Below are 17,404 nucleotides of genomic sequence, written 5' to 3'. Positions count from 1 at the left end.
GGAGCCTCTATGAATCAGACTTGAAAGTCCAGCACATCCCAAGGATGCTCGATCGGATCGAGATCTGGGGAATTCGGAGGCCGAATCAACACCTTGAACTCTTCATCATGTTCCTCAAACCGTTCCTGAACCATTTTTGCAGTGTAGATGGGACCCAAGGTTTTTCTTAATGTTAGGGCTGATCATCGTATATGAGATGTTTGGCATACCGTTGACGATTTATTCATTCATAGAGTTTATTGCTCTAGTTTGCCCCCTATTGGAATACTTTTTTGAGTCTTTAATTTAGGACTCCAGGTTTTATTTGGTAGACTAAACTTGCATGACGGTAACACACCTAGACCTAACGCAGCGTACGTACACTATGTGCACGCCACACAGGAAATTGCTTTTCTTTTTCTCTCCATCTTGCCTAAAGTTTCCAGTTTGGGATCGATTATATGACCGCGTGGATCATCGGCCTCAACGGCACTTAGCTGATATGAACCCAAAACTTTTATCTAGACATAATGGCAGTAAATCGAATCAAAATACTCCTTCACCACTCTCTCCACATAAAAACCAAGACAAGGTCATCTGTACCACATGAACAAATGGGAATTTCATTTGATTTGGTGGTGATTTTCAGCGGATAAAAAAAAATTCACGGCTCTAATTGTCCTTCTGGTGTCCTTGAAACCATCGTAGCAGTGGTGCTGTCTTCCTCACAGATGATTTTGCAGCTACAGTAATAATAATGCAGCGAATCGTGTACCGACACTGAAAAGCCTTGGCGTCTAAGAGGTTTTTTTTTTTTTTTTCCCAGCAGGGCAAGCAGCAGTGTCAGCACATCAGTATGAAGGCTTATATAGTGTAACTAAATATACTGAATTTACATGGGATTACTTCTGACAGGAAATGACCTCAAATCTACATCACGCTCTCGGCGTTCCTTATGATCCAAAGTTTGATAGTTGTGTCTCAGGTGAGTATATTTGTAATTCAGGACGATTCAGTTTTGGACAAATACCTCATTGTGTTTTGGGCTAGAATTTTTTGAATGTCAATTAATAAGGACGAAACTATCTCCAGTTACACACACACACACACACACACACACACACCTGGGAGCCAGTTAATTGACACATTTGAAGGTCGCATCCAGACGCGTGTCTCCTCACATCTGCCCCACACAGCTGCTGTAATCCTTTAAGAGGCTTAATATTCCTCTCTCCCAATCGTTCCCTTTTAAATCAACTGAAAATAGAGTAAAGGATAAGAAACAATCCATTTCTATATTGAGTAGTATCTTGGTTTAAAAAAAAAACATTTTAAAAATCATTTTCTAATTTTGCCTCAGCAGGTGGGGTTGAGTTGGTGGCAGAATAAACTGCTGTACCTTTATATAAAAAAAATAATTAATTGATTAATGGGAGGTGCTCTAACCTTCATACGCAATCTCTCCTGAACATCAAATGTGCATCGTTTTACAGGCAGTAATATGGTTTTCCTGTTTTGTAAAATAAAAAGTTTTCATTACACATGGACAGTAATACTGATGGTGTCATGGTGGTACAGCGGGTCGCTTCGTTGACTCACAGCTCCAGTGTCCCTGATTTGATCCTGAGCTCAGATTACTGTCTGTGCAGAGTTTCTGTACGTGTTCCCCCCGCGTCTGCGACCCTGACCAGGATAAAGTGCTTACTGAAAGTGGGTGAGTGAACTTCTCACCACACGGGTTATTGTCTTTTATCATAAAGAAAACAAAATGTTTTGGTAATAGAAAGGTTACTTGAAACTTGTGTTTATGATACGGTGTATTACATCCAAGGTTTACATTCTGGGTGACGTTTCCGCGCATGCTCATCCAGCGTCTACACGGGTTTCCTCCGTGTTCTCCGGTTTCCTCCCAGCTCTCGAAAACATCAGCGGTTGTTGCACTGAGCCAGTTTTAGGATGAACTCATTGGACGATACCACCATCAATTATTCATATCCATACTAACACTAACAATTTACACACGTCATTCAAAAGTTTACACACACACCCCCCCTTAATATATCGTGTTGCCTTCTGGAGCATCAGTGACTGTTTGCACCTCATGCAATGGTCATGTACGAGTCCCTCGGTCGTCCCTCAGTGTGAAGAGATGGATCTCGACATCACATAGCCGCCGTTAGAAAAGGCTCAAATATGCAAAAGACGCTGGAAAAGCAAAGAATGTGCAGGACCTGGAGGATTTATTCTGAAGAACAGTGGGCAGTTTAACTTCTCAGGACTAACAAGGGACTCGTGAACGACTCTCACAGAACATAAACACATCATGTCGTCGATCATCCGGGTAACGACACACGGGATTAAGAATCAAGAGTGTGTAAACTTTTGAAGAGAAGGGTAAAAAAATTTTTTTTTTATAAATTCAGCTATTAACTTGATCTGTGGACTAGGCTAAATGTAAACATATGTTATGTGAAAGAGTGTATTCAGGAAAATACTAAATAAAGCAACATGGGATTTTTATGATCATTCTTATTTTGTTAACAGTATTAAAGACTTAGCAGATTCTGCAAGGGGTATGCAAACTTTTGTGCACAACTATGTGTGTATACACACACACACACATACATATATATATATATATATATATATATATATATATATATATATATATATATATATATATATGTGTGTGTGTGTGTGTGTGTGTGTGTGTGTGTGTATGTAAATATATATATAGTGTTTATTTTATAATGATAAAATACTCTTCCTATCTATCTGTCCATCTATCATTTCTCACACGTGCATGAATGATCCAAGTGCGCATGCGCACAGGTGAGCCATTTCATTTCGGCTAAAAGTCATTGCCCTTAACACGTTTTTAATAATAATAATAATAATAATAATAATAATAATAATAATCAATACATATTAAAAGCACTTACATGTTTTAATCGCATAGTGTATCAACCCCCCTGTCAGACCGAGTGTTTAAAGTCACCGGGTGCGGTAATGTTCGGGTGTAATGTGCGGGTTCGCACGCGGAAGTGCGGAAACGTGACTCACGTCACACATATACAGTCCAGCGGTAAGACTGTCACAGACAGAGCCGAGCTCCTGGAGCCTCTCACATGGATTAATCCGAGTTTGTTCGCGTTTTAGTCTGACTTTGAGCATGCGAACGCTTCATCCGGGGTTATTTTCTGGAGTCTGGAGTTAGAGGAACTCATGACTGAGTGATATTATCGATGATATTCAGCTTGGCAAGATGCGGGTCCATGTCCTTGGGGTCCTCATTGCATTCACCGTATTGAGTGTACTGAGAAGACTTACAGATGCTGGTGAGTATCAAACACTACAAGTTACTACAGAGTAATCATTTCATAAAAACTCCATATCCAGGAACTGGATCTGGTCTGAATGGTGACCTCCGAATATTAGATAGATAGATAGATAGATAGATAGATACTAACTAATTAACTAACCAACTAGCTATCTAACTAACTAGTTAACTAACTAACTGACTGACTTTATTAATCCCAGAGGGAAATTCAGAGATCATAGCAACAATCCAAGAAGGAGTATGTGCAAGCAAGAGGATTCAGAATAATAAAACACAAACATATATTCAGGACAAAAAAATAATAATAATAAAATAAAGATCAAATATCGTATTGGATATAAAGTGAGTATAACCTTATATACACAAGCCTTCTGGGTAAATGCGAAAGTGTCCTTGTAGGAGAATTAACAGCATAAAGTACACACAAGTCCGTCCCGAGTGATGTGTGAAAGAGTGTGTGAGAGTGATTTATAGAGCTTCTGCCACTACGAGTCGCCTCTAAAACAGCTTTTTGTGTCCGATTTCATTTGAACAACACTCACAGCCCAAACAACAACAGCTTTGTACAATACATAAAGTGCACGCGCTCTCCCAAGGTACGTATGGGTACTTCTGCTCGTCTCTGTGGAGGATACCATGACGACATGCGTGTTAGTTTGATTCGTTATGCTTGTGATTGTACCTCCGCAGGCACATGGTCAAGTACAGTAGTTTGTTACGTCTGTTCGTGGAGCGCGTCGTGTCCGCTTCAGGCTACGTGTGCTGACAGGACTCAAGAATTGCAAAACTGGTTTTGCAATACGTTTTCCTGGCAATAGATTCAGAAGTGACTTTTTTTCTTCTTTTTTTTTCTGCGTCTACAGGAAACAAGATCTTTGACTGATGATTAATTAATGTGTCACATTCCACAGTACTGGCTTAAAACATTAGTCATGGTTATGTGCGTAAATGTGGCTGGGATGTAGAAACGCTGTATAAATCAGCTGCGGACTGGCCATTGGGATGTTGGAAATTTTCCCGGTGGGCTGGTCTTGTGAGAGCCGGTCCTTTTTTTGTCCTAACCCAGGCATCATATAGCCTCTATACAGATATACAATATTCATCTTACTGTATCTGCAGCGACACGCTTTTGATCGTTTTTACATGTTAGAAACATGTTGTGTCAGGTGTATCAGCTTGACAGAGATTCCCAGGATGCTTTCTGTTGCTCTGGTATAAATCTATCACATTCAACAAAATGAAATGTATCCATAAATGATAAATATAAAGAGCAGGATTTAGGGAATACCTCACTGGAATATTGAGATATAAATACTTAACCCCCCCCCTTTAAAGTGATACATGTAACACATTACGTAATGTAATAACTATAGACTGTTTTTTTTGTTTTTTGATTGATTGATCGTTTTATTTCCTCATTGGTTTAATCACATGTTGTTAACCTTGGTGGTTTTGTTCCTTGGCAAGTTCATGTTCCTGTCAGCTGCGGTAGGCGGGATTAACTTTTCTCATTGATTTATGCCATACAACAGTAGTAAAAGGATTCCTACCTTACGGAGGGTTTTTTTTTTTTTTTTTGGATGATTTTTATGGGGTTTTGCCTGGCATCCTTTACCGAAACCTCTTTACACTGTTGTAGAGATCTGCGTAGAAACAATTATGAGCCAAGAACAATGTTCTTAGTCCTGGGGCTGAAGCCATCAGTTTCAGAGTGACTCAGTTCAAATCAATCTATGATATTTATTCAATGACTAACTCTCTTTGGTCTTGAGTCCATAAACAAGACACGCCATCAATAAACAGATTCTGATTGTGATATTTTGGTCTTTTTTTTTTTTTTTTCACGATACCAGCTGATTCCGCCCACTGAGATCGGCTGGCAAATGAAACATGACGTTGAAATAAAAGCAGTAAGGCAATAAAACAGCTCAAACATAGATGTTTACATATAATTTGGTGAATTTGGAAGATTTTGATAACCTTGGCTCTGGAGCTTGACTCCAGTTGAACTGAAATAATTTGATGTCCAGAGTATCCATAAACTAGATTATATATTAAGTAAATATCTAATCTGGCGATGTTTTTGATGTTATGACACCTTGCTGGATGGATTAATTGTGCAAAAAGTATACATAAGAAAGTAACAAACTCAATAAGTAAATTCAAATCGGTAAAGACCAAAAAGTAGGGTAAATACAATTTGATACAAATTGTCTTTTTTCTTAGAATTTGTCTTTTAAAGTTCAATAATTACATTTTAAAAGATACGATAAGCTTTAAGAAGTATCGTTATACACTTATTATACATTTGTCTTCTATAGCGTTACAAAAACCTGTTCCATCATGACAATAGCACTGTGTACAATGTGAGCTCTGGGTGTCAAGATTGGACTGGAAGAACCTGAGTGACCTACTCCTACAGCTCTCACCTCAACCCCACTGAACTCTTTGATGAACTGGAACGCTGACTGCACCCCAGACCGCACCCTCCGTAATGATCTTGTTGGTGTATGAGCACAAATCCACACCTCCACGCTCCAAAATCTAGTGGAAAGTCTTTCCAGTAGAGTGGAGGCTGTTATAGCAGCAAAAAGAGGACCAGCTCTATATTAATACCCATAGTTTTGGATCGAGATGTTCAGTAAGCACATACGGCTGTAACGGTCAGGTGTCCACATACTTTTGGTCATAAAGTGTAAAAAAAAAAAAAAAGGTTTCTTCTTCTTCTTCTTCTTCTTCTTCTAAAACTCCCTGGTTGCTACCCAGTGATCTGGCGTACAATCCGAGTGATACGATGACGTCTTCGATCTGTTGCTCAATAATCATAAGCAGATGGTTTTTTGTGGATGTAGTCACAAACCCTGAGTAATGATGGACAAGCTTCTGTAGTACAATGGTACATTACCCTTCCCCCTTCCATCTAGCATTCTAATAGGTTCTTCGTTTTGTATGACAGAGCGTAATGAACTCTACAACAGTGGGTTCCCCTTATAAATATCATCATTAACCACCCAGACCATCTTGCCGTTTTGCTAGAGAGAGATGTTTGGATCGGCCAGTTGGTGAATACTTCTTGAATACTTCTCAGTCTGGGCTTTGTTTTTGTGTTTGGATTATCCTTGTGCAAACGAGTGCTTTCCGCTCCACTTCCATATCTCTTCCTTCTTGTCTAGCCTGTACCCAATGGTTCTCAAAATGGGGTCTGGGGACCCCCTGGGGCCATGTGTCTTATCCAGGGGATCTATGATTGTTGTTGTTGTTGTTGCTGCTGTTACATTGCTGTGAATTACAACTCATTCATATCTAATTAATTATAATTGAGTAGTTATTAACCTGTTTAACTGGTAAGTTGAATGAATTGGATTTAATTCAAACGTCAGTGACCTAAATAAATGCACCTAAATAATAGGCCTATAAAGAAATAATGACAACTTAAACCTAATATCAATGTTCAGGAATTGAAAAAAAAGAAAAATAATAATTTTATATATATATATATATATATATATAATCAAAGGATATAATGAATAGACAACATACAGATGTACATATGTGTATATATATATATATATATATATATATATATATATATATATATATATATATATATATATATATATATATATATGTTTAATTTTGATGAAATAAATCTTTCCTGATGGGATGTATGGATCTATTTTATTACATTTTACGCTTAAACCTGTCTCTATCTGAAGAACGTTTGAGAACCCCTGCCTTAAACAGGGCCGTGATACCTATTATTTCATAATCGTTTTTTTTTTGTTTTTTTTCAGTACTGTTGACATGTCTCATAAGGAAATGACATTTGCTAGCAGTTATCTAAAAATGTGCACGGGTCAGGTGGCAAAAAAAACATGGGTGTGATTCTTAGTGACTACGCTGTGTTTTTTTTTTTTTTTTTTTATACCACCAACTGACTACCAGGGGCCTTTTTTTTATTTTTTAAAGGTTTCTATATAATTAGAGTCTCATATAATAATACTATTAGCAAAATAAATAGGTTGAGCGTCTGTGCTTTTCACGTGTTCAAAATAATTTGGAGAGCGGGCCTACTGGAGTTCCTGGAGTTAATCTCCTCCGCTTAAAGGAGTAATGGTTTATTCCACCTTTCCTCGGAGACGAATCGTTTCCCAAGAACATCGAGGTTTCCGAGAATTAAAGCGTTCTGATTTGGAAGCCAGAATGATTAAATGAAGTTCTCACAAGCAGTCTTTTCTGTGACGGCACGCCGGGTCCGTCCAGTTACGTGCCCTGCTGATGCGATAGTGAGTGATGACAACTTGCACTAGATCTGAGGTGAATCGTTTAACCTTTTCCTCTCTGCCAGTCTAAGCGTCATGGTGTTTTGTTTTTAGTATAAATCAAAACATGGATTATAGATATAGATGTTTAACCGATGACTGACTTCTCGAGTTGACAGACGCACATTTCAGGAAGTGTAGCGTTTCCTAACCCGGGGAGGAGTCGTCGTTGTTCTTATGAAACGCACACAGAAGACTGAAAGACACACAAAAGAGTTAGACATCACTACTTGGCATTGATACGTTGTTTTTTGTTGCATCAGTGCTTAAATATGACCAACCAGTCATTCATGCTTATCTGTACATAAGCGATACACCCAATTTCATTCAGTACTTGTACAAATAGAGCCTATAAAAGATTATTCTTTATGTGCAGAACCAAAGCTGTATCTGTGTATACGTGGGTGGAAATGAGCTGTTGTAACAAAAATTCCCAAACTTCCCTGCCAGGATCTGTAAAGTACACTTTCCGGCTAAAATCTTTTGCTCTAAGCATTTTTTTTTTTTCGTACATACTTTTACTCGTTTTACGTAACGAAGAATAAATCAACTTTTAATCACGGTATTATTCTTCATAAGTGCAAAGCCAACGCAAGCCAACGACTTTCTTTTACTTTTTCAAAAACAGTAGATCCTTGTATCACAGTGCTGCTGAATTCTCAAATCTGATTGGTCAGAAGGTGCTGAGTAATTGTCCACAAAGGCAGCTCTGACAATCATAGGTTTATCGTTACTATAGTAACAGCTCATTCACAGGGACTTGTTTTTCTCAATTGTTGCCCAGGCACAATGACCAAAAAACCTGAAACTCATAGACCTAATCCCACGCCAAGTCACAAAACACATTTCCTGCTTCTCACACGGCTCTAAACTCAGAACATGAGCCGCAGTTCTCGACACTCGGCGCCGATAGTCTTGGCCGATTAAAATCTCTCGTGTTTACATGATAAACACCGCCATTCAGAACGCTAAACTCAAACCAGCAGTTCCGCCATTGGCCCGTCGTGTGCGTGAACACCTGTTGCTTTCCGGTTAGGAGCCATCGTTTTTTTTGCAATAAAAGGGCAAAAGGTGAGAACGATAGATGCCAACATTGCAGAGAGAGGCAGACCGAGAGGCGTGAGAGACAGACCAGGAGGACCAAGATAACAAGCTAGGGTTGGAAATCTCTGATGAGATGCAGGCTACTTTGTTTGATCTCGATGATGTCAGACGGTACTTTCCCTGCTGCTTACCTGTGACGTGTCCAGACAGAAATGAAAAGCGGGATGCAGCCTAACGTTCTGTTTCTTCACAGAATATACAGTCGGCTTATTTCCTTTTCTGTTTCTGTTTGACAATGACAATAATATCATTGACCGCCATTATTTCTGGGACAACGTATCGTCCGATGAAAGCAGTAATCGTCACGGGCCTGGGCGTGATTCACACCCGTCGTTATTTTCCTTTCCATCGTGTCTTGTTCTTTACTTGTGTAACATGACTGATGTTCTCTCTCTTTCTATCTTGAAGTTCCGGCTCCTTTCGGTGTGTCTGTGAAGTGCGACAGTTATGGAGTGGTGGTGGAGTGGATGGCTACTGGTCTCAGTGAACAAGCTGACTTCCTGTTAGAGCTCAAAGCAGACTCCGGGTGAGTATAACACACTCTACTGGATCTACACGCAGATGCTCAGGATTGTCCAAACCGATTGAGGTCACTCGTCTTAGTCGTCACACGGTTTGCGAATGGACAGAGGTTTGGCCCGTGCTGGCCCAAATTTAGCCTATTACCCAAAGACACTTAAAATTCAACATAGAAGCAAATACTCACATCTGTGAACCCGGTTGGAGATAGAAAAAAAGACACCAGCCGTGAGTGAGAAGAAGCAAGGGTCCAGATTTTATTTCCACCTCACGAGATCCACACCGATGAGAATTCTCAGAAGTGATCTGCCACCTGGAGCTCAAGCTCCAGTATTTATACTGTACTTACACAGTAGATAACCAATATATTTTAGAAAGACTATGATTTCAATACCAATAGGGTTAAAAAAAGAGCTCATCTACATTACCATGATGTTTAAAAAGAGGCTTATCAAATTTACCATGATGTTTTGAAAGAGGACTTTCTGACTACCATTAGGATTGAAAGTGGGAGAGGACATTTTATAGGACATTTTAGAATGGTATATCGCCGGTGCAGGAGTATTATTGGGAAGGGTTGACTACTTCGTCCCTACGGACCACGCCTAGAGTTCTAGATCTTTACAGTTGGCTTTGTCCTGAGATGTCGGTTGGGGTGTTTGGTCTGATTGAAGAACTGAAAGACAGAGCACTCTGAGAACTTGGATGAAACATCATTATACATTCAGGATGTTACGATATAGTTTGTTTAGTAGTGATTAAATGATCACTATAGGAGCCGTAACAGTTCACAATGACAGCGCTTTATTGTAATCTTATAATAGGAAATACTAGATACATTTGACTATATTCAAAATATGTTCACTTGCAAAGGTGTCAGTTTTTGCAGGATGTATGTACGTATGTATGAATTGGGAAAATGGCTTAACGCAAACTTTGTGTTTCTTTCTACATGCTTTGTTGGCGTCGCAGGGAAAACGTTTCTGTTAACACAAAGGACCTTCGATACAACATCTCTGACCTGCTCCAGGATACGGCGTACAACCGCTACTTTGTGAAAGTGAAAGCCAGAGATGGTGGACATGAGTCTGAGTTTGCAGAATCACAAATATTCTCTTTCAATTACCTTCGTCCCACGAATATCACCTGTAAGTTTAAGGGTTGGTTTTTTTTTTAACCCCCATCTTGAGATCTTTCTTCTCAACACTACAGGCTTGAAAGGTAAAACCCGCCTCCTTTTTCTGTTCTCAGGTGACCTCGAGTTCCCCACAGTCGAGCTGTTTCCTCGAGATGGAAAGCTGTTTGTTGAATTCATCAACCCTTTGCACCTGTACAGAGACACACCTGCTCTACGGAAACTCGAGAACAGCGACACACTAACGTACACGCTCACCAGCGATAAGGCAAGGGCCAAGAACATCCATCCATCCACGCGCTCTTTCAGCTATACATCTCAGTGTTTAGAGTTTGTAGGTTGTTCCACTGGGAGATCCTTTAAAGCTGGGATGTCAAATAGTCAAACCTATGGCCTGTGGGCCAGGACCAGCCAGATGACGGCTGGGATCCAGTCCAGCAAATGAACTTAGACATGGACTTATGAACCATAATTGAATTGAAAGATTAAAAAAAAAAAAAAGAGTACTTGTTAGTCAACTTGGGGGGTAAAATAAATCAACAATAAACTCAGCTACTGACGGAATGTGCTAATAATACCTAACTGATCAAGCAAGCTGAAAATTTGTAACTAATTTCGCAAATGAGATGGATTTCCCAGCCACTTTAGCATTATGGGCTAAGATTTATGACAAAAATCCCAGTCAAGTCCATTTCAGTCCCATGGTATAACCAAACTTCCCCGCATCCGTGCATGCGCACACTTCTACAGCGAACTGACCTTCTATGGAAATATTCTAAATTAAGCAACATACGCACTAGCATTGTTGGAGACCTGTTTTACAAGACCTGTTTTTCAGTTCAGTTCCTTTACTCTGCTTTATCCTGTTTCTGTTCACGTCTGTTTTATTTTCTCCTCTAGTCTAAAGTATTCTCAGTCCCCTCTCCAGCTGCGATTAATCCGTTTTACTGAGCGTTCGGGGTTTAAATGCAAATTGTGTTTTGGTTTGGTTTTGCGGTTGTCATGTTAAAAGACAAAGGCCCTACAACAGTAATGTCTTTGTGTGGGATTTGGTGGCTTTGTGTAACGCCTTTGAACGCAGAGGTTGCCGGTTTGAATCTGGCTTGTCCCTGTGGTGATGGACAGCGTAAAGAGCAGGTGGAGAAAGCGTGATTGAAAAGTGTAGGTGATCAGTCCTTAACCCCACCCACACGCTCACCTCCCCCCTCCCCCGAAACACCCGCACCCCATAACCCCTTCTGTAACCCTCCCCTCCAACCGACCAAAGCTCATCCAACCGAGCCACAGGATCTACAACGAAATGTTCAGTAAAACACGAGAAGGCCGTTTCTTTTAGTTCCCAGCGCTCGATATTCAGCGTACATCACTTCCCCTGTTACTTCTCTCAGTAATAAAGTGTAGAGCTATGAGAACACCACTATGTAACACACAACAACAACAACAACAACAACAGAAAAACTGCCGGACTGCTCGTTGCGCTGTAGCTGTGTGTTTCCTTTAGGGAACTGTTTTAAAATAGCTTCCTCTGCTCGAACACACAGCCGGTCGTTTAGCTGTGTTATTATATATTTTCTATAGGAGGCACATATTTACGTGGCTGATTAGCGGTTTTCATACACGCCAGCTCGAGCCGCTACTCGTATCCGGAATCACGTGCCTGGAGTTTGACCCGACAACCTCCACCAGTAGGAACCACAACTCTAACCGCCAAGGGATAAGAGTAGAGGTCATACTGCATAACGGACATTTGATTGAAAAGATGGCAGATCAGCATGAGACCAAGTAACATTTGTTCAGCGTACAAGTAGCTCGTTTCAGTATAAAGCATCTCCGCCATCAGTTCCCACCCTCCCCTTGGCTCAAATTCAAACACAAAGGAACGTGGTTAGATGGCGCATCACTACTCATACCTTCAGCACTCAAATCCTAGCAACCTGTGTGGAGGGGTATATTTAGATTAAGTATATTTAATCTAAAAGTGACCGCCGTAGCTAGTTAAGCACTCCGTTTAAAATGGACTCGCTGACATTACGAACGACGAGCCTAGTAATGTTTGTGCGTGAACTGTTTTGGAAGCTAATAGCCCTTAAGTATCTAATTAACCCTTAGAAGGACGCTTTTTTCCCCCGCCTAAGTGTGTATGTATAAAATGTTTAAGCGTGTGGTACAAACTCCTGTCTGTGTCATTGTATTTGGTCGACTCTTAGTAAAAATGGTTCTTGACTGGTGCTTTAACTGTTCAGAGGATAATTAAGGGTCTCCTAGAAGGGTTGTACTAGAACGCTCTTTGAGAGGAAAACACTCTGTTTTAGGGAAGGGTTCTACAGGGAATCTTTGAGTTACTCCAGAGGGACAAAAGAAGAAAACAACAACAGGTAGATGCTAGAAGGTGACCGATATTTTTCTCCTTTCAGGTGTATAAAGAGTCTACGTGCTTTGACGAGTTGGAGAAGTGTGAGAGCAATGTGTCATTCCCAGAAGAGCAAGAGGAATACTGTATCAGACTCTCTGGAAGGATCAGACAAACTCGTGTACGGGATACGAGATCTTACTGTTATAGTGGCACTCTTTATCCTGGTAAGAACACCGAACAGTGACGGAGCGAATTCTCACAGTCCACATCCTCTCATGCTGAATCAAATCTATTACTGTCGCTCACCTCCACTTCGGATCTCCCTCAGGTCCACCGATCACCACGGTCCTCATCCCGGTGCTGGTGGCTATCACAGCGTTACTCATTTTGGCATTGGCCACTGCGTTTCTGGTGAAGCTTTGTGAAACTAAATGCCATGAGTGCAACCTGTCCAAATTTCCACGAGTTCTGGTGAGTATGTGCTGTTTTGTGATTTCGTAGTAATGACGATGACACCAGGATTGTCCGATCTCATCCGCGACGGGCCGGCGCGGGTGCAGGTTCTCTTTCGAATCGAGCACGAGCCGCACCTCATCTCATTCCACCTGCTTAATCAGTTGATCTAGGTTTTCAGTAGACTTTCAGGTGTGACTTCTGCTCGGCTGGAATGCAAACCCGCACCCACACCGGCCCCGGCCCGGACACCTCTGGATCACACCGTTAGCTCGGTTACACGAGAAACGTTTTGCGTTGGAAGAGGGCAAGCTCAAAGAATGGTAAGAGGGCAAGCTCAAAGAATGACGACGACTCGGCCAGCGGTCACCAGGACCCCAAGAGAAATAACTGGCCGTGCTTTCTGGTTGGGGAAGAATGGCTTGGATTTCATCCGCGTATTCGTGAGGAGGTTGGCCAAGCAGAAATATTAGATGTTCGAAAAAGACGCAGTGGTCACCAGCCGTCTTCCTGGAGATCTACCGTACCTTCCTGCAGATTTAATCTAGCACACCTGTTTCAGTTGCTCAACGCAGTGATTAGATGGTCATTATGGGTGGAGCTATCTAGAAGTCTTCAGGAAGGTTGGTGACCTCCAGGAACAGGGTTGGTGACCGCTGCTTTAAAGGATGCGTGTATTAGCGGTTACTCTTTACAACAACTAATAAGTTCCATCCCTCCTCCTGTAGTACACCTGCTCTTATACACCTCTACCAGTTCCTGTAAATGAGTTGAATCAGGTGTTTTAGAGAAGTACAAAAATGACAAAATACACAGGGTTGTGGGTAATCCGGGATGAGAGGACCACTGGTATAGACCTCTTTTGAAGTCCTCCATTTATCTGTAAACAGTATTCACCTAAAAGTGCAGCTCTTTTCTCCTTGTGATAGTCACATGTTCTTAGCCTGGCAAGAACATTTCTTCTTTCAGGCGGATTTCCAGCATCCGCGTGCTCATATTAACGCCATGCAAAGTCGAGCGCGTATTTAAACATCATGTTATGAATGCCTTTGTTCGAGTCAAGCGCAGTGGCGGTACATCCATTTAGGTTTCATATTTCCTCTTACTGTAAACATCGACCAGCTCTTCTGGGTTCGCGTTTGAACTTTAAAGCACTCGATGTTCGAACGCTAAATAAACTTTCCCGTAGAGACGGCACCCGTGCGTGCGTGAGATAATGGCAGACTTGCCGTGCTGCATTCTTAAGTGTGTTACCGCATTGTGTTTTTTGTTTTGCGCTAAATTCCTAAAGGAGGACAAGTTCACGCACACCCTTCTGATGACGCTGGAGCCGGAACGCGTGGAAATTCCCAGAGTCGAACCGGCTGTCAGAATTCCCATCCTGCCGGAAACCTTCTCCACCGTCGCCGACAGCGATGACCTCAAAGGCCGCGACGAGGACGAGGACCAGGACGTGGACGTGTGTAGGAGCTCGGGAAGCGGCGAGCTGGAACCAAGTTGTTACACGGACAGGTCGCACATGTACGGGACCGGAGCGGATCTGTCGAGCAGCGACTTTTCTACGGGTTACGACCAGCCGCACGCGCTCCCAGAAATGAGCCTTTAAGGCATGGTCTTGAAAACACGAGCTCATGAGGGTTGTCTGGAACCTTGGACAATCGATAAGATACACGTCTCCGGTTCGAACATTCTGTCGTCCCAGACAACAAAAACAGATGTGATGGAGAGAATGTAAATAATGTAATGTGTGTGTGTATATATATCTCTCTCTCATGTCTCTGCTACAGTAATATTTGACAGTATAAAGTTATTATCTGAAGTAGATCAGCAGGACTGACAGTTTCAACATTCCAGTTCTCTGTTCAGTTTCTGTCCTGACACACCTACGTCGTATAACTGAGACTGTTTATCACGGCCTGTCAGGCTCAAGCAGGTCATGTGCTTATATACAGTGGGGGAAAGGAGTACACGTAACTCTATTTACGGACTTGAATGTCGATAAACGGATTTCTTGAGTTAATACTGATGCCCGTCCGACACTTATTTCCCCCACTGTATATAAAATGTATATATATTTGTACGTGCATATATAAAAATGCACTCGTGCACTATTTGATCAGGGTGCTCAGGGACGTCTGGCGCTGTAACTGCGTTGCAAGAGTGGAAAGGACTCACTTGTTTGATTCACTTTAGACGGTACTTATTTTTCTAGTATAATTAGATCGTAGTAAAAACTTCCATCGCGTGCGGTTGCGGAGTTTCAAAAAAAAAAAAAAAAAAATGAATGCATTCAACTTCAGGAGACGGTACGTTTTAACTCCTTCCATTTCGAGACCGAATCGAATTAACGCCCGCTTGAACGTCGAACACGTCAAGTGCCAAATGCTTAACGGGAACGTCCGAGACAGAGAAAACGACAACGCATCGGTTTTAAACGCTACCGAGGAAACGGCGTGACGACGACGATCTGCGAGATACGCAAGCCGTAACGCGCGGAGATCTCGGCGTCGGACTAGCCAGCCAGTTTGAAAGCCCTGTATTAAACTTATACGCCACTTCGATGTTCGCTAGCGTCTGCCTGTTGTGTTAAATATATGGTAAGTGCTGCAGCAGCCTGTAGGTGATGCGGCGTCTTTGCGAGATGCGTACGAGATAACGCACGCTAGCTAGTTTAGAACGAATTCAGAATCAAGATACGGAAACCCCAACAGCATTCGGCTAAATTAGCTCGCTCACATTACGTTTAATTATATACGGGTGTTTAGTCTCGAGATATAGAACCTTTTCAGATTGCAGGGTTAATCATTTTTTAACAGCACAATTATTTCCTCTTATTTAAGTCATTTTATTGATGACTACTTTTAGTTTTGAAGTCTCTGTTGCCATTTTGTCGTAGCTACGGGTCTAGCGACGGAATAAGCTCGCTGCCGTTTGATGGTCGCGTCAGGACGCACCAGGTCAGAGCTGAACCTCTCTAGGAATAAACTGGAACACGCTTGAATGTCAGGACGTGGATTTTGGAATGTAAATGGGTGCAGTTTTACGGCGGAGAATAAAACAGGGACAAGGGTTACGGACCGCTCGGTGTCATAAAGCGACGTTTGAGCACGTGGCAATTCGGTGTGAAGCTGAAGGTGGAGTCTGGATGGAGTTTGTTAAACACGGACAAATCCTGTACAGCTCTAACGTCCAGAAAAATGAAGAAAACTCTTTTTTTTTTTTCTTTAAATTTGTTTATTTATATTCTTAGAAAAAAAGGGGTTGCATATGTGACCTTAAAGGGTGTTTTCATCTTCTTTTTTTTTTTCTTCTTTATTGTACTGATGTATCAAAAAAGAAAATCGCCTCACATCGCAACACTGTAACCATAGCAACATGTCCTCGCTTTCCAGTCCGAGCTAGTTTGCCGAATAGATTAACAGTGTTAAAATGAGGACTGCGGCGATGAGGAGGGGTTCGCCGTCAAAACCTCCAGAGACCGATGAAGAGAACGCGAGCTGCTCGTGTGACTTGACTGCACGCGGCCACGGATAAAGTGGGACGTGACATCACATCACATCACATCCCGGTGAACGTCCCAAAAACAGACATTACTTTGTCCTTCGTACTGGTTCCACCTCCGCCACCTTTTTTTTTTTTTTTTTTTTTTTTTTTTTAAAACCTGAACACCTCTTTCAGCACATTTACATTTCACGTAAACCGAGCAACGGTGCTTGATGTGGAAAACACCAACTATAAAAGCACCCCACGGGTTCTCCAGCCGTCTTTCTGGAGAACCTATAAAGTCGTTATTCTCAAAACGTGACGACCTTCCAAGCAGTGAAACGCTTACAGTCTGAATTCTCCTATTCTATTTAGAAACATTAACTAACGTAAAGTCTTTTTATTTTATTTAACTGAAAAAAACAATGTTCTCTATGTTTATTGTGGTGCCATTACTTTAAGTCACCGCAGTCATGGGCTGTCACAGTAACACCTTCCAATAAAGACTGAAGTATTTGAAGTAGCGTCTCAAAGCACACGCCGTTAACCACACCATCAACACGACGTCCTAGCCAACAGTCTCAGAAGGGTCGAACAGTGTAAAGCCAGTGGTTGGAATGATCTAAATGATCCACTCCACACGGATCTACAACATACAAGTTCCTGAGTCGAGTGTAGAGGAGAACTCACCTGGCGACGGCCGGAACGGACACTCC

At 41.6% G+C, this 17,404-nt stretch overlaps 1 protein-coding gene across 1 annotated transcript; it reads left to right on the top strand.

Moving 5' to 3' along the window:
- The first annotated feature begins 2,980 nt into the window (after positions 1-2,980).
- Positions 2,981-15,071, top strand: ifngr1 (interferon gamma receptor 1). The gene is made up of 7 exons (XM_053615462.1): positions 2,981-3,317; positions 9,154-9,271; positions 10,237-10,412; positions 10,516-10,667; positions 12,814-12,976; positions 13,081-13,223; positions 14,497-15,071. Exons 1-7 carry the CDS (start codon positions 3,245-3,247, stop codon positions 14,809-14,811), a joined length of 1,140 nt encoding a protein of 379 aa, XP_053471437.1. The 5' UTR covers positions 2,981-3,244; the 3' UTR covers positions 14,812-15,071.
- Positions 15,072-17,404: the final 2,333 nt, after the last annotated feature.

Source organism: Ictalurus furcatus, chromosome 26 (genome assembly GCF_023375685.1).
Source record: "Ictalurus furcatus strain D&B chromosome 26, Billie_1.0, whole genome shotgun sequence".
Classification (NCBI taxonomy): domain Eukaryota; kingdom Metazoa; phylum Chordata; class Actinopteri; order Siluriformes; family Ictaluridae; genus Ictalurus; species Ictalurus furcatus.
This window is presented reverse-complemented; position numbering and strand designations above follow the sequence as displayed.